This window comes from Pseudophryne corroboree, chromosome 2, assembly GCF_028390025.1.
Source record: "Pseudophryne corroboree isolate aPseCor3 chromosome 2, aPseCor3.hap2, whole genome shotgun sequence".
NCBI lineage: Eukaryota > Metazoa > Chordata > Amphibia > Anura > Myobatrachidae > Pseudophryne > Pseudophryne corroboree.
In genome coordinates, this window is record NC_086445.1 from 244597891 (window position 1) to 244625525 (window position 27635).

At 49.0% G+C, this 27635-nt stretch overlaps 1 protein-coding gene across 4 annotated transcripts in view; it reads right to left on the bottom strand.

Moving 5' to 3' along the window:
- PAN2 (poly(A) specific ribonuclease subunit PAN2) overlaps nt 1-27635 on the bottom strand; it is a 295174-nt gene that overhangs the window by 87703 nt on the left and 179836 nt on the right. For all 4 annotated transcript variants that reach the window (XM_063952590.1, XM_063952592.1, XM_063952589.1 and 1 more), the window contains one exon: nt 13505-13603. In XM_063952590.1, coding sequence (XP_063808660.1) covers nt 13505-13603 — 99 coding nt within the window. The remainder of the gene's footprint in view (nt 1-13504; nt 13604-27635) is intronic.

Here is a 27635-nt window from a genome sequence, read left to right on the forward strand (position 1 = left end):
TATTGGCTTAAAAATATTCAGGCAAATTGACAGCTTGCTATCTTCCTTGCTTTGGGCTAGCAGGAGAGCACGGTTGAGGCTTGACACCTTGTCTAGACCGAGATTGTTGGGAGTCGTAGCCCTCCCTATTTTTAAATGTTATTATTACGCTGCGCAATTAGCGCATATCTGGGAATGGGTAACTGACACTCCGATACTCTCACTATACACTCACAAATGATTCTGCAGGAGTATCCTGATGGCACACAGTTACAAATGCTACTCTGTGGGAACACTAAACTATCCAAGATCCCTATAATAAAACAGGCCATTCTTGTATGGAAGCAGGTGCATGCTATCTTACTAGGCCAGAGTATAGACCCAGATACTCCATTAGACAATGTCCTTGGTTTCCCAGAATTAGCCTCGCTTCAAACTAGGGCGGTGTGGGGGAGGTGGGGTGTAACATCCCTGGGGCACTTGTACAATGGCGACATATTGAAATCTTTTCAGCAGCTCCAACAAGACTATAATATACCCTCTTTTCATTTCTACCGCTACCTGCAACTGAGACATGCGATTAACGCACAGTTTTCCAATACCCCTCTGATGATTATCGACTACCCAGTCAAGTCCCTTTTACAAAACTTGGGGAATGGGCATTTGGTATCCAATATTTATACAAGTGTACTTCGGTCTCACTACTCTGACCTACTGTCCTCTTAGAAATAAGTGGGAATCTGACCTGGGATCAATTTCGGATGAGGTATGGGAAGGTGCTCTATGCTCTCCACGGTTACCTACTACCACCACTAGATATCAGCAAATCCAATTGTTTATTATACACAGAGTGTATATGACACCAGTGAGATTGTTCCGCATAGGGGGTACTCATTCTACCAGATGTCCTAAGTGTGGCAGTTTGGATGCAGATTTCTGGCACATTATCTGGCTTTGCCCCAAGATAGCAGTATTCTGGTCTGGTATTATTAATGTCTTAGTGTCGACTGGAATTCCATCGTTTGTGTGTACCCCGGTAGTATGTGTGTTGTCGGCTATAGAGGAAGATACCCTGGATGCTCCTAGCAGACGATATATAATTAATCTATGTGGCCTAGCCAAGGTCTGTATCACCAGACTCTGGTTACCTAAAGATGCTCCCACATTACAGTCATGGGTTTCGCTGGTTAATGAAACGGCCTCTCACGAGAAATATGTTTACTTAGCCAGAAAAGCAAGGAAAAAATATCACGACTTGTGGGGTAAATAGCTCGAGTCTCCAAACTCAATAAACCGGAGTGACTGATTACTCACCACTGTGTGATCGATATTAGGGTGCGATAGAAGGATATGATGCGTACCACAGGGATTGGGTAGAATTATGGAAGCTGGATTTGTACCGGGAGTGTTGCCTCTCCCTCTTGTTTAGCACTTTTTGGGGCCCGCAGCCAGGCACGCCTTTGCTCGTACTTGATGATTTGTATTTCAGAATTATAGCTAGATACCCGAGAAGTACATGTATATTGTATTTGAAAACTGTGCTGACGTGACATTTTTCCTGATTTATATAGGTCTATTTTGGAAAATAAGCCTGCACATCTCTGATACTGTGATTGAATGATATAAGATTTGGGAATCTGCGTATTCCCTTAGTTCTGGAAATGTATTTTTGTTTGGTTGTTCTGTCTTTTTGTTTAAAAGAAAAAGGAAAAACAATAAGATTACTGAATTTAAAAAAAACGTAGCTATGTTAAGTCTTGATAAGCGTACAGCCCCTGCAGTAGAAGATCCTCTCGAAGAGGTAAGGACCGTGGGATCTTCCAGCAGTAGATCAAGCAGATCAGCGTACCAAGCCCTCCCTGGCCAGTCTGGAGCAATGAGGATTGCCAGAACTTTTGTTCTTTTTACAAGTTGAAGAACTTTCGGAATTAGAGGAAGTGGAGGGAACACATACACTGAAGTGAACACCCACGGTGCTACTAGTGCGTCCACCGCCACTGCCTGTGGGTCCCTCGACCTGGAACAGTACCTCTGCAGCTTCTTGTTGAGACGGGAGGCCATCAGGTCTATGTGAGGAACCCGCAACCAACCGGTTACCTCCTCAAACACCTCCGGGTGGAGGCCCCACTCTCCTGGATGGAGAGCGTGTCTGCTGAGGAAGTCTGCTTCCCAGTTGTCTACTCCCGGAATGAAGACTGCGGACATCGCTACAGCGTGCATTTCTGCCCAGAGGAGGATTCTTGACACATCTGACATTGCAGCCCTGCTCTTCGTTCCGCCTTGTCGGTTTATGTGGGCCACTGTGGTCACGCTGTCCGACTGCACCTGAACAGCCCGATCCTGTAGAAGGTGTGCTGCTTGAAGAAGGCCGCTGTATACAGCTCTTAGTTCCAGGATGTTTATCGGAAGAAGGGACTCCTGACTTGACAACCTTCCTTGGAAGGTCTCTCCTTGAGCGACTGCCCCCCAACCTCTTAGACTTGCATCTGCGGTTAGAAGGATCCAGTCCTGAACTCCGAACCTTCGGCCCTCCAAGAGAACCAGTTGAAAGGATCGAGCATGAAACCTTCCGTACTGCAGAGCCTCGTAGGAGGCAACCATCTTCCCCAGAAGGCGGATGCACTGATGACCCGATACCCGGGCAGGCTTCAAGACATCCCGGACCATTGTCTGAATTACCAAAGCTTTCTCCATCGGTAGAAACACCCTCTGCACCTCCGTGTCGAGGATCATCCCCAGGAAAGACAGCCTCCTTGTCGGCTCCAGATGAGACTTTGGAAGGTTCAGGATCCAACCGTGCTCCTTGAGCAGATGTGTCGTGAAAGCAATGGATCTTAACAACTTCTCCCTGGACGATGCCTTGATCAGCAGATCGTCAAGATATGGAATTATGTTCACCCCCTGCTTGCGGAGGAGAACCATCATCTCTGCCATCACCTTGGTGAAGACCCTCGGTGCCGTGGAGAGACCAAACGGCAGTGCCTGAAACTGATAGTGATCGTCTAACAGTGCAAACCTGAGATAGGCCTGATGCGGCGACCAAATGGGAATGTGGAGGTACGCACCCTTGATGTCCAGGGAAACCAGGAACTCCCCCTCCGTCAGTCCTGAGATAACTGCTCTCAGAGACTCCATCTTGAATTTGAAGTCCCGGAGATAAGGGTTCAAAGATTTCAAGTTCAGAATTGGCCTTACCGAACCATCCGGCTTCGGTACCACAAAAAGGTTTGAATAGTAACCTTTGTTCAACTGTGGAGGTGGAACTGGAACAATAACCTCGGACACTACCAATTTTCGGATAGCATCCAGTAGTATAGCTCTGTCTGCCGGCAAAGCTGGCAAGCCTGATTTGAATAAACGCAGGTTACCAGGCTGCTGGTCCTGGGAACCTGCGGGAGCAGGCTTTTTGGATTTGGCACGACCACCTCTAAAGAAGGTGTGGGAGGACTTGTTCTTTCTAGGCATAGCGGGCCGAAAGGACTATGACGTGTTGGGAGTAAAAGGCTTCTTCATAGCCAGTGCAGCTGAGGGGATAAAAGGAGACTTACCCGCGGTAGCCATGGCAATCCACGCAACCAGCGCCTCCCCAAACAGAGCCTGACCTGATATGGGTAGGCTCTCCACACTTTTCCTGGATTCCACGTCCGCAGACCATTGGCACAGCCAGAGACCCCTGCGAGCCAAGACGGACATGGAGGAGATCCCCGCAGCCATGGAACCCAGATCCTTCATGGATTCTACCAGGAACCCTGCAGAATCCTGCATGTTATGTAAAAACAAATCAACGTCACCTTTATCCATCGTAGTCAAGTCCTCCTGCAGAGTGATTGACCACTTCGCTATAGCTTTAGAAATCCATGCACAGGCAATAGTAGGCCGCAGTATAGCCTCTGAAGCAGTGTATATGGATTTGAGCGTAGCATCCACCTTGCGATCAGCCGGGTCCTTCAACATGGCAGATCGCGGGGCTGTTTTAGTCAACCATAGGCGGGGACTCGATCTTCCTCAGGAAAGGGAAAAGCAATCAGAACTCTTTTAAGGAACTGGATTTTTTTTCTCTGGGGTTTCCCAGGCTTTTTCAAATATAGCATTTAATTCCTTAGATGCCAGGAAGGTGAGAGGGGCTTTCTTACCGTCTGTAAAAAAGGCCTCCTCCACCTGCTCAGGAGGAGTGTCAGAAATATGTAACACGTCCCGTATGGCCTCAATTATCAACTGCACCCCCTTAGCAAGTGATGCCGTCCCCCTCGACACATCCCCATCACCGTCTGCTGTGTCAGAATCAGTATCCGTGTCATCCTGCATAATTTGGGCAAGAACACGTTTGTGAGAATGTACCGCAGGGGGCCCCGAGGGAGCAGTATCGGACCATACTGCCATAGAGGATTGCAATACCTGAGTTGCATGCTCAGTCCTTGAAACCCTTTCAGAAATCTGAGAAATAGCCCCCCTAAGAGAGGCTAACCACTCCGGTTCTCTAGCTGGGATCTGCGCTACAACAGTGCAATCCTGATTACATGGGATGGGATCTTCCTGAGAAGATAAATCCTCTGCAGCATGCGAGACAGAGTCTCTAGACATGTTTGCTTGTACACCCCACATACACACAGGGTACAGGGCAGACAGTTTCCCCCCCAAGAATGGCAGAGAGACACAGAGATTGGAGCCAACCCACACACAGCGCTATTATAGTTATAGGGAGACCCTTAACCAGCGCTGACTGTGTCCCTTAATAGGTGACACAGTCTTTACACAGCCTCCCCTCCCTTCTACAACCCCCTGGTACCGTGCAGATAGCTGGGAGGTGCTCTGGAGGGACTGCTCTTCCACTGGCATCGTGTCTGCAGGCAGGAAAATGGCGATGTTTTCCCGCTCTTTGAAGATTATACTGGCCTAAAGATTTTGTGCTGGCTCAGATTCGCGGACCCCAACAGGCTTTCTGGTCAGTGTAGGGTTAAGGCGCCGGCTCAGGGTGCCCCTCACAGCGCCGCACCTAAGTACCGCTGAGCCTCCCAGTTAGTACTGCGCCCCTACCCTGTAGCCGCCATCCTAACACCGGCCCCCCGCTTGGTAGGGGGTGGGGGTGGGGGGGGGGGGGGAGGGGAGTCGATGACTCACTAGCCACAAACTTCAGCTATGCAAGGGGGTGGCGGTATGCTGCTTGGGTGAGCGTTCCCCTGCGGTGGGGAGCGGTCTATCCCCTCTGGTGTTCAGTGTCTAGTCAGCGGAGACAGTGGCTCAGACCCCACAGGGCGGACACTGCTCCTCCCCTCCCTGTAAAATAAAAAATAGGATTTTAATTACCTACCGGTAAATCCTTTTCTCGTAGTCCGTAGAGGATGCTGGGGTCCATATTAGTACCATGGGGTATAGACTGGTCCACCAGGAGCCATTGGCACTTTAAGAGTTTAATAGTGTGGGCTGGCTCCTCCCTCTATGCCCCTCCTACCAGACTCAGTCTAGAAACTGAGCCCGAGGAGACGAGATACTTCGAGAGAAGGAATTACACAGATAGTGGAGAGATTCATACAAGCTCACACAACAGGCAAATCCGGCTAACATGCCGGAAAACTTAGCAACAGCTGAAACAGTACTGAAACAGTAATAACGCAGAACTTACCTAGGAACCAGGCAGTACTAAACTGTAAAACCAATGCAGGAAAACAAAAGCGCTGGGCGGGCGCCCAGCATCCTCTACGGACTACGAGAAAAGGATTTACCGGTAGGTAATTAAAATCCTATTTTCTCTTACGTCCTAGAAGATGCTGGGGTCCATATTAGTACCATAGGGATGTACCAAAGCTCCCAGTACGGGAGGGAGAGCGCGGAGGCTCCTGCAAGACTGCTTGACCAAACTTGAGGTCATCAGATGCCAAAGTATCGAACTTGTAAAACTTGGCAAATGTGTTCGATCCAGACCAAGTAGCAGCTCGGCAAAGTTGTACAGCCGAGACACCCCGGGCAGCCGCCCAGGAAGAGCCCACTTTATGAGTTGAGTGGGCCTTCCTTTACAGATTTTGGACATGGCAATCCTGCCGTAGAATATGCATGCTGGATGGTGAACCTGATCCAGCGTGAAATCGACTGCTTAGAAGCAGGACACCCAATTTTCTTGGGATAATAGAGGACAAACAGAGTCAGTCTTTCAATGACGAGCTGTCCTCTTCACATAAATCTTCAAAGCCCTCACAACATCCAAGGCCTTTGAAGCAATTGAGGAGTCAGTAGCCACTGGCACCACAATAGGTTGGTTGATATGGAAAGCCGATACAACCTTAGGCAGGAACTGTGGACGAGTCCTAAGTTCCGCCCTATCTTCATGGAAGATCAGACAGGGACTTTTACAAGATAAAGCCCCCAATTCCGACACACGTCGAACAGAAGCTAAGGCCAACAAAGTGACCGCCTTCCACGTGAGAAACCTGATGTCAGCCTCCAGTAGAGGCTCAAACCAAGCAGATTGCAGGAACTGCAGCACCACATCAAGATCCCAGGGTGCCGTTGGCGCCACAAAGGGAGGCTGGATGTGCAGAACCCCTTTCAAAAAGGTCTGAACCTCAGGGAGGACAGCCAATTGTTTTTGGAAGAAGATGGACAAAGCAGAGATTTGGACCTTGATGGAGCCCAATCTCCGGTCCATATCCACACCTGCTTGCAGGAAAAGGAGAAAACGTCCAAGTTGAAACTCCACCGCAGGAAATTTCTTGGATTCACCCCAAGAAACATATTTTTTTTAAATTCGATGGTAATGTTTAGACGTTACCCCCTTCCTAGCCTGTATCAGGGTAGGGATAACCTCACTCGGGATACCTTTCCGAGCTAAGATCTGGCGTTCAACCGCCGTGCCGTCAAACGTAGCCGTGGTATGTCTTGAAAAGCGAACGGCCCCTGCAGTAGCAGATCCTCCCGAAGAAGTAAGGGTCTTGGATCCTCCAACAGAAGATCCAGCAGATCCGCGTACCAAGCCCTTCTTGGCTAGTCCGGAGCAATGAGGAATGCCAGAACCTTTGTTCTTCTGACCAGCTGAAGAACATTTGGTATCAGAGGAAGTGGAGGGAACACATACACTGACGTGAATACCCAGGGTGTTACTAGTGCGTCCACCGCCACTGCCTGCGGGTCTCTCGACCTGGAACAGTATCTCCCCAGCATCTTGTTGAGGTGGGAGGCCATCATGTCTATGGGAGGAACCCCCCACCAACCGGTTACCTCCTCGAACACCTCCGGGTGGAGGCCCCACTCTCCCGGATGGAGATCATGGCGGCTGAAGAAGTCTGCTTCCCAGTTGTCTACTCCCGGAATGAAGATTGCTGACGTCGCCACCGCGTGTCTTTCTGCCCAGAGGAGGATTCTTGACACCTTTGACATGGCAGCCCTGCTCTACGTTCCGCCTTGTCAGTTTATGTAGGCCACAGTGGTCAGGTTGTCCGACTGTTCCTGGACATCCTGTAGAAGGTGTGCTGCTTGCAGAAGACTGTTGTACATGGCACTTAGCTCCAGGATGTTTATTGGGAGAAGGGATTCTTGATTCAACCACCTTCCTTGGAAGGTTTCCCCCTGAACGACTGCTCCCCAACCTCTTAGACTTGCATCTGTGGTTAGAAGGATCCAGTCTTGAACTCCGAACCTTCGGCCCTCCAGAAGGTGTGGTAGTTGTAGCCACCAGAGGAGCGAAATCCTGGCTTTCGGTGACAGACGTATCCTCTGATGCATGTGTAGGCGAGATCCCAACCACTGGTCCAAGAGATCCAGTTGAAAGGATCGCGCATGAAACCTTCCGTACAGAAGAGCCTCGTAGGAGGCAAAAGAGATCCAGTTGAAAGTATTGCGCATGAAACCTTCCGTACAGAAGAGCCTCGTAGGAGGCAACCATCTTCCCCAGAAGGCGGATACACTGATGAACCGATACCCGGTAGGGCTTCAAGACATCCCGGACCATTGTTTGAATCACCAATGCTTTCTCCACCAGTAGAAAAACTCTGCACCTCCGTGTCGAGGATCATCCCCAGGAAAGACAGCCTCCTTGTCGCCTCCAGATGAGACTTTGGAAGGTTCAGGATCCAACCGTGTTCTCTGAGCAGTTGTGTCGTGAGAGCAACGGATCTTACCAACTTCTCCCTGGACGACGCATTGATCAGGAGGATTGTCCAGATACGAAATTATGTTCACCCCCTGCTTGCGGATCTCCGCCATTACCTTGGTGAAGACCCTCGGTGCTGTGGAGAGGCCAAACGGCAGCGCCTGAAACTGGTACTTATCGTCCAACAGTGCAAACCTGAGATATGCCTGATGCGGCGACCAGATGGGAATGTGGAGGTACGCATCCTTGATGTCGAGGGACACCAGGAACTCCCCCTCCGTCAGTCCTGAGATGACAGCTCTCCGAGACTCCATCTTGAATTTGAACTCCTTGAGATAAGGGTTCAGAGATTTTAAGTTCAGAATTGGCCGTACCGAACCATCCAGCTTCGGTACCACAAAAAGGTTCGAATAGTAACCCTTGTTCCACTGATGAGGTGGAACTGGAGCAATAACCTCGGATAACACCAATTTTTGGATAGCCTCCAGAAGAATTGTTCTGTCTGCTGGCAGAGCTGGCAAGCCTGATTTGAAGAAATGGTGAGGTGGGAGATCTTGAAACTCCAGCCTGTACCCCCCCTGGACACTATATCCAGTACCCAAGGGTCCAGGGCAGACGACACCTAGACGTGGCTGAAATGCCGGAGTCTTGCCCCCACCTGACCTTCCTCCAGGCCTAACTGTCCACCGTCATGCGGAGGACTTTGGGGTATCAGAAGCACGCTTCTGGTTTTGGGAGCCCGCAGGAACAGGGTTCTTTCCATTAGCACGACAACCTCTGAAGAAAGTGTTCGAAGGCTTGTTCTTTCTAGGCTTCGCAGGCCAAAAGGGCTATGACGTGGCTGGTGTAAAAGGCTTTTTCGTAGCCGGTGCAGCTGAGGGGAGAAAAGTAGACTTACCCGCGGTAGCCGTGGCAATCCACGCATCCAGTGCCTCCCCAAAGAGAGCCTGACCTGTATATGGTAGGCCCTCCACGCTCTTCCTGGATTCCGCGTCCAAATCATTGGCGCAGCCAGAGACCCCTGCAAGCCGAGACAGACATGGAGGAGATCCCCACAGCCATGGAACCCAGGTCCTTCATGGAATCTACCAGGAAGCCTGCAGAATCCTGAATATTACGCAAAAATAAATCAACGTCACCTTTATCCAAAGTAGTCGATTCCTCCTGCAGAGTGATTGACCACCTGGCAATAGCTTTAGAAATCCAAGCACAGGCTATAGTAGGCAGCAAAATAGCCCCTGCAGCCATGTAAATAGATTTGAACGTAGCATCCACCTTGCGGTCTGCTGGGTCTTTCAACGCGGTAGATCCCGGGACTGGTAATACCACCTGTTTACCAGCCTGGAGACAGAGACGTCGACTATCGGCGGGGACTCACACTTTTTTCTATCTTCCTCTGGGAAGGGAAAAGCAACCAAGACCCTCTTAGGAATCTGGAATTTTTTCTCCGGATTTTCCCAGGCTTTTTCAAAGATAGCATTTAATTCCTTAGATGCTGGAAAGGATAGAGGGGGCTTTTTACTGTCTGTGAAAAAGGCCTCCTCTACCTGCTCAGGAGTTGTATCAGTAATGTGTAACACATCCCTTACGGCTTCAATCATCAACTGCACCCCCTTTGCAAGTGATGCCGTCCCCCTTGACACATCCCCGTCACCGCCTGCAGTGTCAGAATCGGTGTCCGTGTCATCCTGCATAATCTTAGCAAGTGCACGTTTGTGAGAATGTACCGCAGGGGACCCTGAAAAAGCAGTATCAGACCATACAACCATAAAGGATTGCAGAACCTGAGTTGCATGCTCAATTCTAGCAACCGTGTCAAAAATCTGAAAAATAGTCCCCCTAAGAGAGGCTAACCATTCCGGCTCTCTAGCTGGGATCTGCGCTACAACAGTGCAATCCTGATTACATGGGATGGGATCTTCCTGGGAAGATAAATCCTCTGCAGCATATGAAACAAAGTCTCTAGACATGTTTGCAAATACACACCAATCGCCCCACATACACTCAGGGTACTGGGCAGACAGAGTCCCCCGCCCCCCTCTCCCCCAAGAATGTCAGAGAGAGACAGAGATTGGAGCCAACCCACACACAGCGCTATTATAGGTATAGGGAGACCCTAAACCAGCGCTGACTGTGTCCCTTAATAGGTGACACAGTCTTTACACACAGCCTCCCCTCCCTTCTACAACCCCCTGGTACCGTACAGATAGCTGGAGGTGCTCTGGAGGAACCTGTTCTTCCACTGGCAGTGAGCTGCAGGCAGGAAAATGGCGCTGAACGCTGCTGGGTCCGCTCTGAGGAGAAGCTCCGCCCCCTTAATGGCACAGTCTTCCTACTCTTCTGAGATTATACTGGCCTGAGGATTTTGTGCTGGCTGAGATCCGCAGACCCCGACAGGCTTTCTGGTCAGTGTAGGGTTAAGGCACCGGCTCAGGGTGCCCCTCACAGCGCCGCACCTAAGTACCGCTGAGCCGTCATCTTCACACTGACCCCCCGCTTGTGAAGGGGTACAGTGACTCACTCGCCACACTTCAGCTCTGCAAGGGGGTGGCGGCTGGCTGCTGGGGTGAGCGTTCCCCTGTGGCGGGGCGCGATCTGTCCCCTCTGGAGCTCAATGTCCAGTCAGCGGAGACAGTGGCTCAGACCCCGCAGGGCGGACACTGCTCCCCCCTCAGTCCCTCGTTGCAGGCAGGCTGTTGCCAACAGCCTCCTGTAAATAAATAAAAAAATCTCTAAAAATAAACTTTACTAGAAAAGCTCTGTAGAGCTCCCCTAGCTGTGACCGGCTCCTCCGGGCACATTTTCTAAACCGAGTCTGGTAGGAGGAGCCAGCCCACACTATTAAACTCTTAAAGTGCCAATGGCTTCTGGTGGACCCGTCTATACCCCATGGTACTAATGCGGACCCCAGCATCCTCTATGACGTAAGAGAAATTGGACCTGCGATCATGCGATAACACATTGGATCGGGGACTGATCCCGTGTGTTATCACGGCTCCAGCAGGCCACTTATCGCGAATTATGCTTCGGGTGCCAGAAGGCACCCCCAAGCATAATCCCCAATAAGTGCCGGCATCGGGTGGAGGACAGTGGCGTAACTACTGCCCCCGCAGCCCTCGCGGTGGCTTGGGGGCGAGGGGCTGCGGGGGCGCCGCCACTGATTTAGAGCAGATTGACATGCGGACGAGCGTCCGCATGTCAATCTGCTGTCTCCTCTCCCTCCCTGCTGTAACGGGACACGGAGGGCACAGCGCGCCGCGCGCGCCTCTCCCGTGTCCATCCTGCGTTTCCGTCCGTCTGGTCTAATAATGGAAGTGCCGTTCGTGAGCTCTGATTGGCTCACGAACCGGCACTTCCTTTATTAGACCAGAGAGACGGAGATGCAGGAGGGACATGAGAGAGGCGCGCGCTGTGCCCTCCTTGTCCCTCGTTCACAGCAGCGAGGGGGGGGGGGGGGGACACTGAGGGGGCATGTATGGCACTGAGGGGGCATGTATGGCACAGGGGACACTGAGGGGGCATATATGGCACTGAGGGGGCATGTATGGCACAGGGGGCATATATGGCACAGGGGGCACATATATGGCACTGAGGGGGCATGTATGGCACAGGGGGCATATATGGCTCAGGGGGCATATATGGCACAGGGGGGGCATATATGGCACTGAGGGGGCATGTATGGCACAGGGGGCACTGATGGGGCATATATGGCACTGAGGGGCCATGTATGGCACAGGGGGCACTGAGGGGGCATATATGGCACTGGGGGGGCACTGAGGGTATATATGGCACTGGGGGGGGAAGTGTGGGGGCATATATGGCACTGGGGGGGTACTGAGGGGGATATATGGCACTGCATGTGTACCTGGCACATGGGGGGGGGCTATATTTGGCACTGGGGGCACGTGAGCACCTGGCACTGTGGGGGAATATCTGGCACTGGGGGCATATGTGGCACTGGGGGAGGGGGGGGGGCTATATTTGGCACTGGGGGCATGTGAGTACCTGGCACCGTGGGGGAGTATGTGGCACTGGGGACATATGTGGCACTGGGAGCACAGCCCTAGCAACAAGCACTACCCCCTAGCAACGAGCATGACACCCAGTGCATGAAACTCCTGGCAACGAGCATGACACCCAGTGCATGAAACACCTGGCAACGAGCATGACACCCTGAGCATGAAAACCCCTGGCACCGTGCATGGAACCAAGAGCATGAAACCCCTGGCAACGAGCAGGTAATTTAAAAGTAATTAGAAGCCTTACTGTAGGACTTAATGTGTAATGGGCATTACGGTGTGTGGCATAATGTATCACGGACATTGCGGTGTGTGTCATAATGTGTCACAGGCATTACGGTGTGTGGCATACTATATCACGTGCATTGTGGTATGTGGTATAATGTCTCAGGGGCATTGCAGTGTGGCATAATGTATAACGGGCATTGCGGTATGTGTCACAGGTATTATGGTGTATGGTATACTATATCACAGGCATTGTGATATGTGCTATAATGTCTCAGGGTCATTGCAGTGTGTGGCATAATGTATCACGGACATTGCGGTATGTGTCATAATGTGTCGGGCATTACTGTGTGTTGTATACTATATCACGGGCATTGTGGTATGTGGTATAATGTCTCAGAGTCATTGCAGTGTGTGTCATAATGTGTCACAGACATTGTATGTGCTATAAATGTATCAGGGGCATTGCAGTGTGTAGCATAATGTATAACGGGCATTGCGATTCCTGTCGTCATGTGTCCCAGGCATTACGGTGTGTGGCATAATGTGTCCCAGGCATTACGGTGTGTGGCATAATGTGTCACAGGCATTACGGTGTGTGGCATAATGTGTCGGGGGCATTATTGTGCGTGGAATAATGTCTAAGGGCCATTGCAGTATGTGGCATAATGTATACTGGGCATTACTATAAGGAGGAAAAATGACAAATAATGTAAGGGGCATGAATCAGGATTATTTTTCTTTCCAGTGGTGGCTAACGTCTGGGCGTGCAGGTTGCAAAACTGGGGTATAAGGAAGTCTTTTCCTGCAATACCACGCCCCTTTATGCAAAGCCACGCCCATTCCATCAAAGCCACACACCCTTTTTGGCAGCGCGCGCCGGGGGCGCGCACATGTTTGTCCCTTTCATAGTGCCAATTATGGGGGATGGGGGATTGGGGGGGGGCGCCGAAGAATTTTTTGGCTTGGGGGAGAAAAAAACTTCTAGTTACACCACTGGTGGAGGAGCATGCCGCATTGGAGCTAATTGGCCCACAGGTAATTGGATACCCCCCTAATGGTAGAAACAGAATAACATCTTCGCACCAATCTTCAAGACGTTATGTACACTGGTAATGTCGGACGTGATCCAATTACATTTTGTAGCATATCAATGAACTGAAGGTACCATAGAATAGAAGCTGTTAGAGTAGATAACTACCTCTGCTTGGGTCTTCCAAAACTCTGCCTCCTTTGTGCTGTTAACTTCACAGTTTATGACAAGTATATCAGGGAGACAGCGAATGTTACGAGTCTGTACCTATAGGGAGGATAGGGACAATGGTCATCAGGACACATAAGATGCAAAAAAATAAAAAATAAAAACCACACCACCATGAATAGCCAATTACAATAAAACAAATATTGCCCCATTCTGTAGTTTGGCTTGTAGCATTACATCAGCTATAAGAGGGAGGACCAAAACTAAACATATCCATGGACGGCCAGGATGCTGACAGTAGCAACCAAACGGTCAAAATTCAGACGATCCTAGTAAGTATTTTAACACCTTCACACCCCTACCGTAGCCTAGCCATAATCGTCCCCAACTGCCTAACCCTAACCTCCCTCCTGCAGCCTAACCCTAACCGTCCCTCTAATGCAGGGATGGGGAACCTTAGGCCCTCCAGCTGCTGTTGAACTACACATAACAGCATTCCTTGCTACAGTTTTTCTATTTGGCCATGCTAAAACTGTTGCAGGGCATGCTGGGATGTGTAGTTCAACAACAGCTGGAGGGCCGAAGGTTCCTTATCTCTGCTCTAATGTCTAACCCTAACCTCTGTACTTTCCTTCAGCACCCGTCGGAATTCTGACAGGATCCAGATGCTGGTATTCTGATTGTCAGGATCTCAACTGCCCAGATCCTGACCGCAGCCCGCATGGACTAAGCTGTAAAGGATATACCCCCAGACCTCTTGCAAGGGTTCTGGGCTTACAGTTCATGGGCCACAGTAAACCTATGTGAAGACTGCTAATAATTAAATCAAGACCACACCTTTGTCAACCAGGAAGAGAGCTGGTTTCAGCTGGTTTCCTGCAGTGTTCCATTACCATTCCTGGTCAAGCTAGGCTTCTACATTACCTTGTATTTTCTGATGCAATAAAGTTCAGGTTAAAAAATAAAAAATAAAAATGTATACAAAATACAGGAATAGGCTCCATAATATTGGGCAGCACGAATGGTGTAGTGTTGTTTTAATTAAACCACAGTTTACATCTATTCATTTTATTCCGCCCCAATTGCCAACTATTTTTGTAACAAATGGTGTACTGGTTAGCATTGCTGTGTCACAGAACGGAGGCCATGAGTTCAGTTCACAGTTATGTCCCAATGGTGTGGAGTTTATATGGTCTCCCGTATTTGCACAGGTTTCCTCCAGGTGCCCTGTTTTCCTCCCATACTCTGCTATACATCGTTAACTGACCCGGCAAGAAGACACTGCATGCCACTGGACAGTTATAATGCGATCATTACTACATCTCACCCTAGAGTCTTGTTGCCTTTCTGAATTACATATTAAAGTTTAGGTTTTACCAAAGTAATTAATCCAAGTCCTGAGAAACCTGGGAGGAGATTGCCCCAGAGAAAAGCGTTGAGCAGCTACTTACCAACAACCTACTGTACCACCAGCGATTTTTTAGGATCACCAACCAAGTGCCTTCTCCCAGAGACACCAGCATTATCCATCTAACTTATTCTCCAGTCTCAAAAGCACAGCAAATGAATCTGCAAGTTGTCTTGACCAAAGACTGTATGGGTACAGGTCATCTGAGGACTGGTAAATATCCCTAATGGGAAGTGGCATACCTGAACTGCTTTGAAATAATTGGGACCTTGACTTCAAGAGACTTATTATCATAGCAGCAATTTATGGGGCGATAACCAGAACTGACCACACTGTGTGAATACATATATCACTGTTGAATACTTTTATGAGCACCTTCTTTACATATCTTCCTATAAAATATCATATTTAATATGGTCGTTTAGATTGATTCCTAATTGGAACATGTTGATGTTTTTATAACTGTTGTAACAATTTCTACATTTAACAAGCTGCACAATAGATTTATTTCTAAATCTCAATAGTTGTGGATGAAATGTACACTACCCATAATGCTGTATCTGCATCTCTGAATTTAGGGCCTAATTCAGGTTGTATCGCAGTGTGTGAAAATGCGATCGGCTCTGCCGGTCAATCAGGCAGAGACGGTCGCAGGGCGGGCAATGCTCTGTTTCCAGGGAGGAGACAGAGCTCTGCGGCGCGAGCAGGGGTGGAGGCGGCCAAACAGGGGCATGATCACGGCGGCTGTGTGATGTCACATGCAGCTGCCGCGATCAAGAACATGGCGGCAGGACCCCTGCGGACGCAGCTAAACTGCGCCGGCAGGAGCCATCCTTAGTTTATGCTAACAAGCAGAAATTGCGATGCATTCGCAATTTCTGCTTGTTCAACAGGGGGAGGTGTCGGTCAGCCCCCAGCATGCCATCCAAAGGACTGCAAATTCTGCTAATTAGCAGATGTGCAATCCTTACTGAATTAGGCCCTTAATCCAAGTGTACACTACTATAGTGATTACCAAATTGCAAATCTTTATTTTGTCATTCAATTTAGATTATTTCTATATTGATTTTAAAGATGTGCTGTTTACACTTAATCCCTTCCATGCAAAAATAAATTATACACAAATGAAATCACTTTCTGTGAGTTAAAAACAAAAATAAATAAACAAAGCATTTGTCATACGTATGAACAACATGAAAAAATAGGATTTTAATACCTACCGGTAAATCCTTTTCTCTTAGTCCGTAGAGGATGCTGGGGATGCTTCAAGAACCATGGGGTATAGACGGGATCCGCAGGAGACATGGGCACTTTAAAACGGGTGTGAACTGGCTCCTCCCTCTATGCCCCTCCTCCAGACTCCAGTTATAGGAACTGTGCCCAGGGAGACGGACATTTAGAGGAAAAGGATTTATTTAATATTTTTAAAACTAAGGTGAGATACATACCAGCTCACACCTCAAACACGATGTACATATGGCATTCAACAACAACGCATGCAACGGCATGACCAACATCAGCCACAGACTGACTGTACTTAACTCAACATAAGTGTAACCAAAACCAAACTGCAGATACAGCCCGCACTGGTACGGGCGCCCAGCATCCTCTACGGACTAAGAGAAAAGGATTTACCGGTAGGTATTAAAATCCTATTTTCTCATACATCCTAGAAGATGCTGGGGATGCTTCAAGAACCATGGGGTTTATACCAAAGCTCTAAAACGGGCGGGAGAGTGCGGATGACTCTGCAGCACCGATTGAACAAACAAGAGGTCCTCCTCAGCCAGGGTATCAAACCTGTAAAACTTCGCAAAGGTGTTTGATCCCGACCAAGTAGCAGCTCGGCAAAGCTGTAATGCAGAGACCCCTCGGGCAGCCGCCCAGGATGAGCCCACCTTTCTGGTAGAATGGGCTTTCACCGATTTCGGTAACGGCAATCCTGCCGTAGAATGGGCCTGCTGAATCGTATTACAGATCCAGCGCGCAATAGTCTGCTTGGAAGCAGGAGCCCCAATATTACTGGGAGCCCACAGGACAAACAGAGTCTCTGTTTTCCTAATCTGCGCCGTTCTGGCGACATAGATCTTCAAAGCTCTGACCACATCGAGAGACTTCGACTCCGCCAAGGCGTCAGTAGCCACTGGCACCACAATAGGCTGGTTTACATGAAATGATGAAACCACTTTTGGCAGAAATTGCTGACGAGTTCTCAACTCCGCTCTATCAGCATGGAAGATTAAATAGGGGCTTTTGTGAGACAAAGCCGCCAACTCAGAAACCCGCCTTGCGGATGCCAAGGCCAACAACATGACTACTTTCCAAGTAAGGAATTTTAACTCAACCTTACTAAAGGTTCAAACCAATGAGACTGCAGGAACTGCAATACCACATTAAGATCCCACGGTACCACAGGAGGCACAAATGGAGGTTGGATGTGCAGCACACCTTTCACGAAGGTCTGAACTTCTGGAAGGAGGCCAATTCTTTCTGAAAGAAAATTGATGAGGCTGAAATTTGTACTTTAATAGAGCCTAACTTTAGGCCCGCATCCACCCCTGCTTGCAAAAAATGGAGCAAACGCCCCAGCTGAAATTCTTCCGTAGGAGCCTTCTTGGATTCACACCAAGACACATATTTTCTCCAAATACGGTGGTAATGCTTTGCCGTTACTTCCTTTCTAGCCTGAAGAAGAGTGGGACTGACTTCACTGGGAATACCCTTTTTGGCTAGGATTTGGCGTTCAACCGCCATGCCGTCAAACGCAGCCGCGGTAAGTCCTGATACACGCACGGACCTTGTTGTAACAGGTCTTCCCGTAGAGGAAGCGGCCAGGGATCTTCTATGAGCAACTCCTGAAGATCTGGATACCAGGCCCTCCTTGGCCAGTCTGGAACAATGAGTATCGCCTGAACCCTTGTTCTTCTTATAATCTTTATCACCTTTGGAATGAGTGGAAGTGGAAGGAACACATAGACCGACGGAAACACCCACGGTGTCACTAGGGCGTTCACCGCTATTGCTTGAGGGTCCCTTGACCTGCAACAATATCTCTGAAGTTTCTTGTTGAGGCGAGACGCCATCATGTCTATTTGAGGAATTCCCCAACGACTTGTGACTTCTGCAAAGACCTCTTGATGAAGACCCCACTCTCCTGGATGAAGATCGTGTCTGCTGAGGAAGTCTGCTTCCCAATTGTCCACTCCTGGAATGAAGACTGCTGACAGAGCGCTTGCATGTCTTTCCGCCCAGCGAAGAACTTTCGTGGCCTCGGCCATCGCCGCTCTGCTCTTTGTTCCGCCCTGGCGGTTTATGAACGCCACTGCTGTTATGTTGTCTGCCTGAATCAAGACTGGCAGACCGCGAAGAAGATGTTCCGCTTGCAGAATGCCGTTGTAAATGGCCCTTAATTCCAGAATGTTTATGTGCAGACAAGCTTCCTGGCTTGACCATTTCCCCTGAAAGTTTCTTCCCTGTGTGACTGCTCCCCAGCCTTGGAGACTTGCATCTGTGGTCACCAGGATCCAATCCTGAATCCCGAACCTGCGTCCCTCCAGAAGGTGAGAACTGTGCATCCACCACAGAAGGGAGATCTTGGTCCTGGAAGATAGGATTATTTTCCGGTGCATGTCCAGGTGAGACCCGGACCACTTGTCCAACAGGTCCCACTGAAACACCCTGGCATGGAACATGCCATACGGAATGGCCTTGTAGGCCAACACCATCTTCCCCAGCAACCGAGTGCATTGAAGAATTGACACTCTTGCCGGTTTCAGAATCTGTTTTACCATGTTCTGTATTTCCAGAGCCTTTTCCACTGGAAGAAAAACTCTCTAATTCTGTATCCAGAATCATACCCAGGAACGACAGCCGTGTCGTCGGAACAAACTGTGATTTTGGCAAGTTTAGGAGCCAACCATGTTGTTGCAGAATTGTGAGTAAGAGCGCAACATTTTTCAGCAATTGCTCCTTGGATCTCGCCTTTATGAGGAGATCGTCCAAGTACGGGATAATCGTAATTCCCTGCTTGCGCAGGAGAACCATCACTTCCGCCATAACCTTGGTGAAAATCCTTGGTGCTGTGGACAGACCAAACGGCAACGTCTGAAATTGGTAATGACAATCCTGAACAGCAAACCTCAGGTATGCCTGATGAGGATATATGGGAATGTGTAAGTAAGCATCCTTTATGTCGACCGACACCATAAAATCCTCCTCCTCCAGACTGGAGATCACTGCTCGGAGAGATTCCATCATGAATTAGAATTTTTTTAGAAAGAAATTGAGGGATTTCAGGTTTAGAAATCGGTCTGACTGAGCCATCTGGCTTCGGGACCACGAACAGACTCGAATAAAAACATTCCCCCCTTTGTGACGGGGGTACCGTGACAATTACTTGATTTTGACACAGCTTTAGTATTGCCGCGCATACTACCTCCCTTTCTAGATGAGAAGCTGGCAAGGCCGATTTGAAAAATCGGTGAGGGGGCACGTCTTGAAACTCTAATTTGTACCCTTGGGTTACTATTTCCAATATCCAAGGATCCAGGTCCGAGTGTACCCAGAAATGACTGAAGAGTTTGAGACGTGCCCCCACCGATGCGGACTCCTGCAGAGGAGCCCCAGCGTCATGCGGTGGATTTGGTAGAAGCCGGAGAGGACTTCGGCTCTTGGGAACTTGCCACAGCCTGTGACCTCTTTCTCCTTCCTCTTCCTCTCGCAGCAAGGAAGGAGGACCCTCGTCCTTTTTTGAATTTATTGGGCCGAAAAGGACTGCATCTGATAGTGGGGCATTTTCTTCTGTTGTGCAGGAACATAAGGTAAAAATGACGACTTACCCGCGGTAACCGTAGATACCAGGTCAGTGAGGCAGTCACCAAACAAGACACTACCGTTAAACGGTAAAGACTCCATCGCCTTCTTAGAGTCAGCATCAGCATTCCATTGATGAATCCACAATGCTCTCCTAGCTGAGACTGCCATGGCATTGGCCCTTGATCCCAAAAGGCCAATATCCCTTACAGCTTCTTTTAAGTATGCTGCAGCGTCCCTGATATGACCCAGAGTCAAAAGAACGGTATCCCTGTCTAGGGAATCTATCTCAGATGACAAATTATCTGCCCACTTTTCAATAGCGCTACTCACCCATGCCGAAGTCACGGCAGGCTTGAGTAGCGAACCCGAAGTGACATAAATGGATTTTAGTGTATTTTCCTGCTTACGATCCGCAGGATCCTTTAGGGCTGCCGTGTCAGGAGACGGAAGCGCCAACTTTTTGGATAGACACAAAAGAGCTTTATCCACCGTGGGGGTTGACTCCCACTTTTCCCTGTCCCCAAAAGGAAACAGATATGCCACTGGAATTCTTTTGGGAACCTGTACCTTCTTGTCAGGATTTTCCCAAGCGTTTTCAAAAAGAGCGTTCAGTTCATGAGAGGGAGGAAACGTTACCTCAGGTTTCTTTCCTTTATACATACAGACCCCAGTATCAGAAACAGCAAGGTCCTCTGTTATATGCAACACTTCTTTTATCGCCACAATCATGTACTGAATGCTCTCTTCAAAACACTCAACATATTTACCCAATCAGCCGTCGGCAGTGCTGACACGGTCACTCCCACAGCTTTTTCTGTCCCCACTCCAGCCTCCTCCTGGGAAGAGCATTCAGCCTCAGACATGTCGACACACACGTACCGACACCCACAACCACACTGGGGCTATAGGGGACAGACCCACAACAAAGCCTGTTAGAGAAACACAGAGGGAGTTCTGCCAGCTCACAACCCAGCGCCTATCCCGGTTCTGAAGTGAGTAAATTACTGCCCAGACCTGTTAGCGCTTTTACTATCAAATAACTAGCACCCAGCCTAACGCCCAGTGACAGGTTATTCATTTGAATATATCCCCCCCCCCACCACTTAAAAAAACCAAAAAAAAAACCAATAGTGGTGCAGTAATCCCACTCCCATGCCAAAAGATGAGCCCCCCCCCCAACATAGTCCCGCCAACATACCTTATATCAGCATGTGGGTCAGGGAAGACTGATCATCAGTCCCCCCCTGCAGCAGCTGATCTCTGCATATGCAGAGGTCAGTATAGTTGTGCTGGATGGGCAGGGGGTGTGCACTCACGATGTTCTCCTCATTGCACTTTTAGTTCCGGCAAATGCGCCACCACAATGACGCTCGCACTGCATTCTGAGGCATGATTTCAGGAATGATGCCGGTGGTCACAGGCCGCAATATGACTCTCAGGGGGCTCCACCAGCAGGAGGAAATCTGTTCTGCTCTTGTGCAGAACAGATTTCCCTCACAGCGGAAATAATAAGAATTTACTCACCGGTAATTCTATTTTTCGTAGTCCGTAGTGGATGCTGGGAACTCCGTAAGGACCATGGGGAATAGACGGGCTCCGCAGGAGACTGGGCACTCTAAAAAAAGATTAGGTACTATCTGGTGTGCACTGGCTCCTCCCTCTATGCCCCTCCTCCAGACCTCAGTTAGGGAAACTGTGCCCGGAAGAGCTGACACAATAAGGAAAGTATTTGGAATCCCGGGTAAGACTCATACCAGCCACACCAATCACACCGTACAACTTGTGATAACCATACCCAGTTAACAGTATGAATAACAACTGAGCCTCACGAACAGATGGCTCATAACAATAACCCTTTAGTTAGGCAATAACTATATACAAGTATTGCAGACAATCCGCACTTGGGACGGGCTCCCAGCATCCACTACGGACTACGAGAAATAGAATTACCGGTGAGTAAATTCTTATTTTCTCTGACGTCCTAGTGGATGCTGGGAACTCCGTAAGGACCATGGGGATTATACCAAAGCTCCCAAACAGGCGGGAGAGTGCGGATGACTCTGCAGCACCGAATGAGCAAACTCAAGGTCCTCCTCAGCCAGGGTATCAAACTTGTAGAATTTTGCTAACGTGTTTGATCCCGACCAAGTAGCAGCTCGGCAAAGTTGTAAAGCAGAGACCCCTCGGGCAGCCGCCCAAGAAGAGCCCCCTTCCTCGTGGAATGGGCCTTCACCGATTTAGGATGCGGCAGTCCAGCCGCAGAATGTGCAAGTTGAATCGTGGAGCAGATCCAGCGAGCAATAGTCTGCTTAGAAGCAGGAGCACCCAGCTTGTTGGGTGCATGCAGGATAAACAGCGAGTCAGTTTTTCTGACACTAGCCGTCCTGGAAACATAGATTTTCAGGGCCCGGACTACGTCCAGCAACTTGGAGGCCTCCAAGTCCCGAGTAGCCGCAGGCACCACAATAGGTTGGTTCAAATGAAACGCTGATACCACCTTAGGGAGGAATTGGGGACGAGTACTCAATTCTGCTCTGTCCATATGGAAGATAAGATAGGGGCTTTTACAGGACAAAGCCGCCAATTCTGACACCCGCCTAGCCGAAGCCAAGGCCAAAAGCATGACCACTTTCCACGTGAGATATTTTAATTCCACGGTCTGAAGTGGCTCAAACCAATGTAATTTTAGGAAATCCAACACAACGTTGAGATCCCAAGGTGCCACTGGGGGCACAAAAGGGGGCTGAATATGCAGCACTCCCTTAACAAACGTCTGAACTTCAGGCAGTGAAGCCAGTTCTTTTTGAAAGAAAATAGACAGGGCCGAAATCTGGACTTTAATGGAACCCAATTTTAGGCCCATAGTCACTCCTGACTGTAGGAAGTGCAGAAAACGACCCAGCTGAAATTCTTCTGTGGGGGCCTTCATAGCCTCACACCAAGCAACATATTTACGCCATATGCGGTGATAATGCTTTGCTGTCACATCTTTCCTAGCTTTTTCAGCGTAGGAATGACTTCAACCGGAATGCCCTTTTCCTTCAGGATCCAGCGTTCAACCGCCATGCCGTCAAACGCAGCAGCGGTAAGTCTTGGAACAGACAGGGCCCCTGCTGTAGCAGGTCCTGTCTGAGAGGCAGAGGCCAAGGGTCCTCTGAGATCATTTCTTGCAGTTCCGGGTACCAAGTCCTTCTTGGCCAGTCCGGAACGATGAGTATAGTTCTCACTCCTCTCTTTCTTATTATCCTCAGCACCTTTGGTATGAGAGGAAGAGGAGGGAACACATAAACCGACTGGTACACCCACGTGTCACTAGAGCGTCCACAGCTATCGCCTGAGGGTCCCTTGACCTGGCGCAATATCTTTTTAGCTTTTTGTTTAGGCGGGACGCCATGATGTCCACCTGTGGCCTTTCCCAACGGTTTACAATCAGTTGGAAGACTTCTGGATGAAGTCCCCACTCTCCCGGGTAGAGGTCGTGCCTGCTGAGGAAGTCTGCTTCCCAGTTGTCCACTCCCGGAATGAACACTGCTGACAGTGCTATCACGTGATTTTCCACCCATCGGAGAATCCTTGTGGCTTCTGCCATCGCCATCCTGCTTCTTGTGCCGCCCTGTCGATTTACATGGGCGACCGCCGTAATGTTGTCTGACTGAATCAGCACCGGCTGGTTTTGAAGCAGGGGTCTTGTGTAGGGAAGCCTTCTGACTCGACCATTGTCCCTGGAAGTTTCTTCCCTGAGTGACTGCCCCCAACCTCGGAGGCTTGCATCCGTGGTCACCAGGACCCAGTCCTGTATGCCGAATCTGCGGCCCTCTAGAAGATGAGTACTCTGCAGCCACCACAGCAGAGACACCCTGGCCCTCGGGGACAGGGTGATCAGCCGATGCATCTGAAGATGCGATCCGGACCACTTGTCTAACAGATCCCACTGAAAGATCCTTGCATGGAACCTGCCGAACGGAATTGCCTTGTAAGAAGCTACCATCTTTCCCAGGACTCGTGTGCAGTGATGCACCGACACCTGATTTGTTTTCAGGAGGTCTCTGACCAGAGATGACAACTTCTTGGCCTTCTCCTCCGGGAGAAACACCTTCTAATGTTCTGTGTCCAGAACCATACCCAGGAACAGCAGACGCGTCGTAGGAACCAACTGCGACTTTGGAATATTCAGAATCCAGCCGTGCTGTTGAAGCACTTCCTGAGATAGTGCTACTCCGACCAACAACTGCTCCCTGGACCTCGCCTTTATAAGGAGATCGTCCAAGTATGGGATAATTATAACTTCCTTCTTTCGAAGGAGTATCATCATTTCGGCCATTACCTTGGTAAATACCCTCGGTGCCGTGGACAGACCAAAACGGCAACGTCTGGAATTGGTAATGGCAGTCTTGTACCACAAAACGGAGGTACACCTGGTGAGGAGGGTAAATGGGGACATGCAGGTACGCATCCTTGATGTCCAGTGATACCATGTAATCCCCTTCTTCCAGGCTTGCAATAACCGCCCTGAACGATTCCATTTTGAACTTGAACCTTCTTATATAAGTGTTCAAGGATTTTAAATTTAGAATAGGTCTCACCGAACCGTCTGGTATCGGTACCACAAACATTGTGGAATAGTAACCCCGTCCCTGTTGAAGGAGGGGAACTTTTATTATCACCTGCTGGAGGAACAGCTTGCCGCCAGCACTACCTCCCTGTCCGGGGGAGTAGCTGGCAAGGCTGATTTGAGGTAACGGCGAGGGGGAGACGTCTCGAACTCCAGCTTGTATCCCTGAGATTGTAGAACCCAGGGATCCACCCGTGAGCGAACCCACCGGTCGCTGAAGTTCCGGAGACGGGCCCCCACCGCACCTGGCTCCACCAGTGGAGCCCCAGCATCATGCGGTGGATTTAGTGAAAGCAGGGGAGGATTTCTGTTCTTGGGAACTGGCTGTATGGTGCAGCTTTTTCCCTCTACCCCTGCCTCTGGGCAGAAAGGACGCGCCTTTAACCCGCTTGCCTTTCTGGGGCCGAAAGGACTGTACCTGATAATACGGTGCTTTCTTTGGCTGTGAGGGAACCTGGGGTAAAAATGTCGACTTCCCAGCTGTCGCTGTGGAAACGAGGTCCGAGAGACCATCCCCAAACAATTCCTCACCCTTGTAAGGCAAAACCTCCATGTGCCTTTTAGAATCCGCATCACCTGTCCACTGCCGAGTCCATAATACTCTCCTGGCAGAAATGGACATTGCATTTATTCTAGATGCCAGCCGGCAAATATCCCTCTGTGCATCTCTCATGTATAAGACTACGTCTTTAATGTGCTCTATGGTTAGCAATATAGTGTCCCTGTCAAGGGAATCAATATTATCAGACAGGGAATCAGACCACGCTGCTGCAGCACTGCACATCCATGCTGAAGCAATAGCAGGTCTTAGTATAGTACCTGAGTATTGTCAAAGTCGGAAAAATATCATGCTACACGTTGCCATATATCCACCCCATGCGCGTGCCTGCTGCACGTGCACATTCTCTCCCGTGCGTGCGGATACTCGCAGTTGCGTGACGGCGCCCCTACGGGCGTGCGCTTGAGCGCATGGTATGTGCATGTACGGTAGAGTTTGTGTGCGTCTAGCGGGCGACTCAATCGTTAAATAATAAAACCAAATAGTATGTTTTATAGATAATGTTCCCCTTAGTGATAACTGTAAGTTTGTTTAATGTGACTTGTTCATGGACATAGGAATCCCTCTTTTCATGATACAAAGGGTCTGTCTAAGGTTGAACAGTGGTGTCTGGTACCTAACCGAAGAGTATTTTAATAGCAACAATCCGGTGTTGGTTAGGTAAAGATTAATCGCTCCTGCGTATAGTTATGGCCATTAGAAGATTCTGGACATTTCATATATTTGCAGTTCATTATCCATGCGGCGGGAATCCGGCGATTCCCTCCCACCTGAGCAGTTTGTAATAGCCACAGCCCACCTGTTCAAATCCACCTATGACCTTTTGTTACAGTGCAGAGAGACATTCCTGTGTCCAATGAACAATAAGATTGTAGGGCCCTTTGTAGTACACTGTATGTTGTGTATATAAGGGTCACTGTCCCCAGACCGGCCAGTACTCTCTCTCTTCAACATTTATCTCTGATAATTGGAGGACTGGATTTCGGTTGCGCTTGCGAGTGTTCCCCGTATGGTATGTTACTCTGTGGCCACTTTGTTACCCGTTTAAATGTTAGTCATTCATTCTTATTTGTTGTATTAGTGTTTGCGATCGTTCGCTATTGTGTATATTTCTGTTTAGTTATTCTGTTAGATTTTAATGTTAGCCTGTAGTGTATGAACTGTTCACTGTTTTCTTTTCCCTTTTACTTAGTTAAATATGGTTAGTAAAGGTGTTGGAACCTTAGCCAGGTATTGTGTGTTTATTACATTACTGAGGGTAATCGGAGCATCTCAATCGCTCAAACAACTAGCTTACAGACCAAGGTTAAACAGCATTATATCATTACAGTATCTAACACTAAGATTTACAGTATAAGCATACTCTGTGTAAGGTATAAAAGGTTATTATCTGTGTGTACGCTCACTGTGTGTTCAGTACACCCAGCGCAGCGTGTGTACGTGACTTGCGTACCACGTGCAAGGTATTCTTACGCAAATAGCGTACGGAGTGCGTAGCACGTGCACGAGGTTCAGCGGCCATTACGGCTTCACGGTATAGATTTAATAGCTTGTGTTGTAGAGTATAAGAATCAGCTTTATCAATTGAGGGCTCGTCCGTCCTCCACATATCCGCACTAACGAAAACAAACGTTATCTGCCAGCAAGGGTGGAAAGGCAGTAGTGCTGGCTAGATAAGCGTCTGTTTCGCTACGTTGTAGGAGTGCTGGTGGAATCCGGAACCGGAGGTAAGAACAATACGCTATTGTCTTTTAAAACTGTTCATTTCTGTTTTTACGTACGCACACACGCACGCACGCACGCACCTGCATTGTTGCGGCTCACTCTCTCGTTGCCATTAGAAACGTGCTGAGGAAATCTGGTGCTATTTAGCTGAGATTAAAAAGGATAATTTTTTTTAAGGAAATAATTGTAAAGGACACGCACACAGCATAGCAAATACTGTGTGGTGTACGGTAAGCGATTACAGTTGAACATTGTTTACATTGATAGAAGCGTGTTGGTTGCGTTGCTGTGAGCATATCTGGACTTTGTGCATACGTGTCTCGGGCAACGTGCGAGATTACATACGCAACACAAAGGCATACGCACGTGGCGTGTTTACGCAGCGGAGCGTACGGATACGCCCACCGAGACTCAAATCACACGATAACACTGTTTTAGTGGGGGCGGTATAGTATAGCCACCTGATAATAGCACAGGTTTGTTCAGTTTTCCAAAAAAGCTTAGTTAAAAGAGAACCTTTTTCTATTGCAATACTCAGGGATTGAACTACTGCCTGTATGAAAGGAATTTCTGTACAGAAAGATCAGTGTGTATATGAGTGAGTAGGAGTGAGTGTGGAAATAAAGGTATTATTTTTTGTGAACCCACAAATCGGGATCCCGTCGGAGACCACATCAGGTGAGTGGACACTTGGTGGCGTGGGACTGGCTTGCCCGCGTTAACATTATACAAGGTAAAAGGAGCAAGTAGTATTCGTAGACAAAAGGACTGCGAAGGATTAAGCGCAGCCCGAGGGGTTTTGCGTATTACCCATATAGAATTAAGCTCCGGCTGAAGGTTTCGCAGCCTAAACAACTGATTCCGTTGGTCGTACAGCGTATAAATATTAAGTTACTTATGCACAGTGCGACTGGACCGCACGTAATTGTGTGCATTAGTTTGTTACCTTGATACCCATTAAAATTTACTGTGGGATCATAAACGCTATTTGTACATCCTAACGTGATTTGTG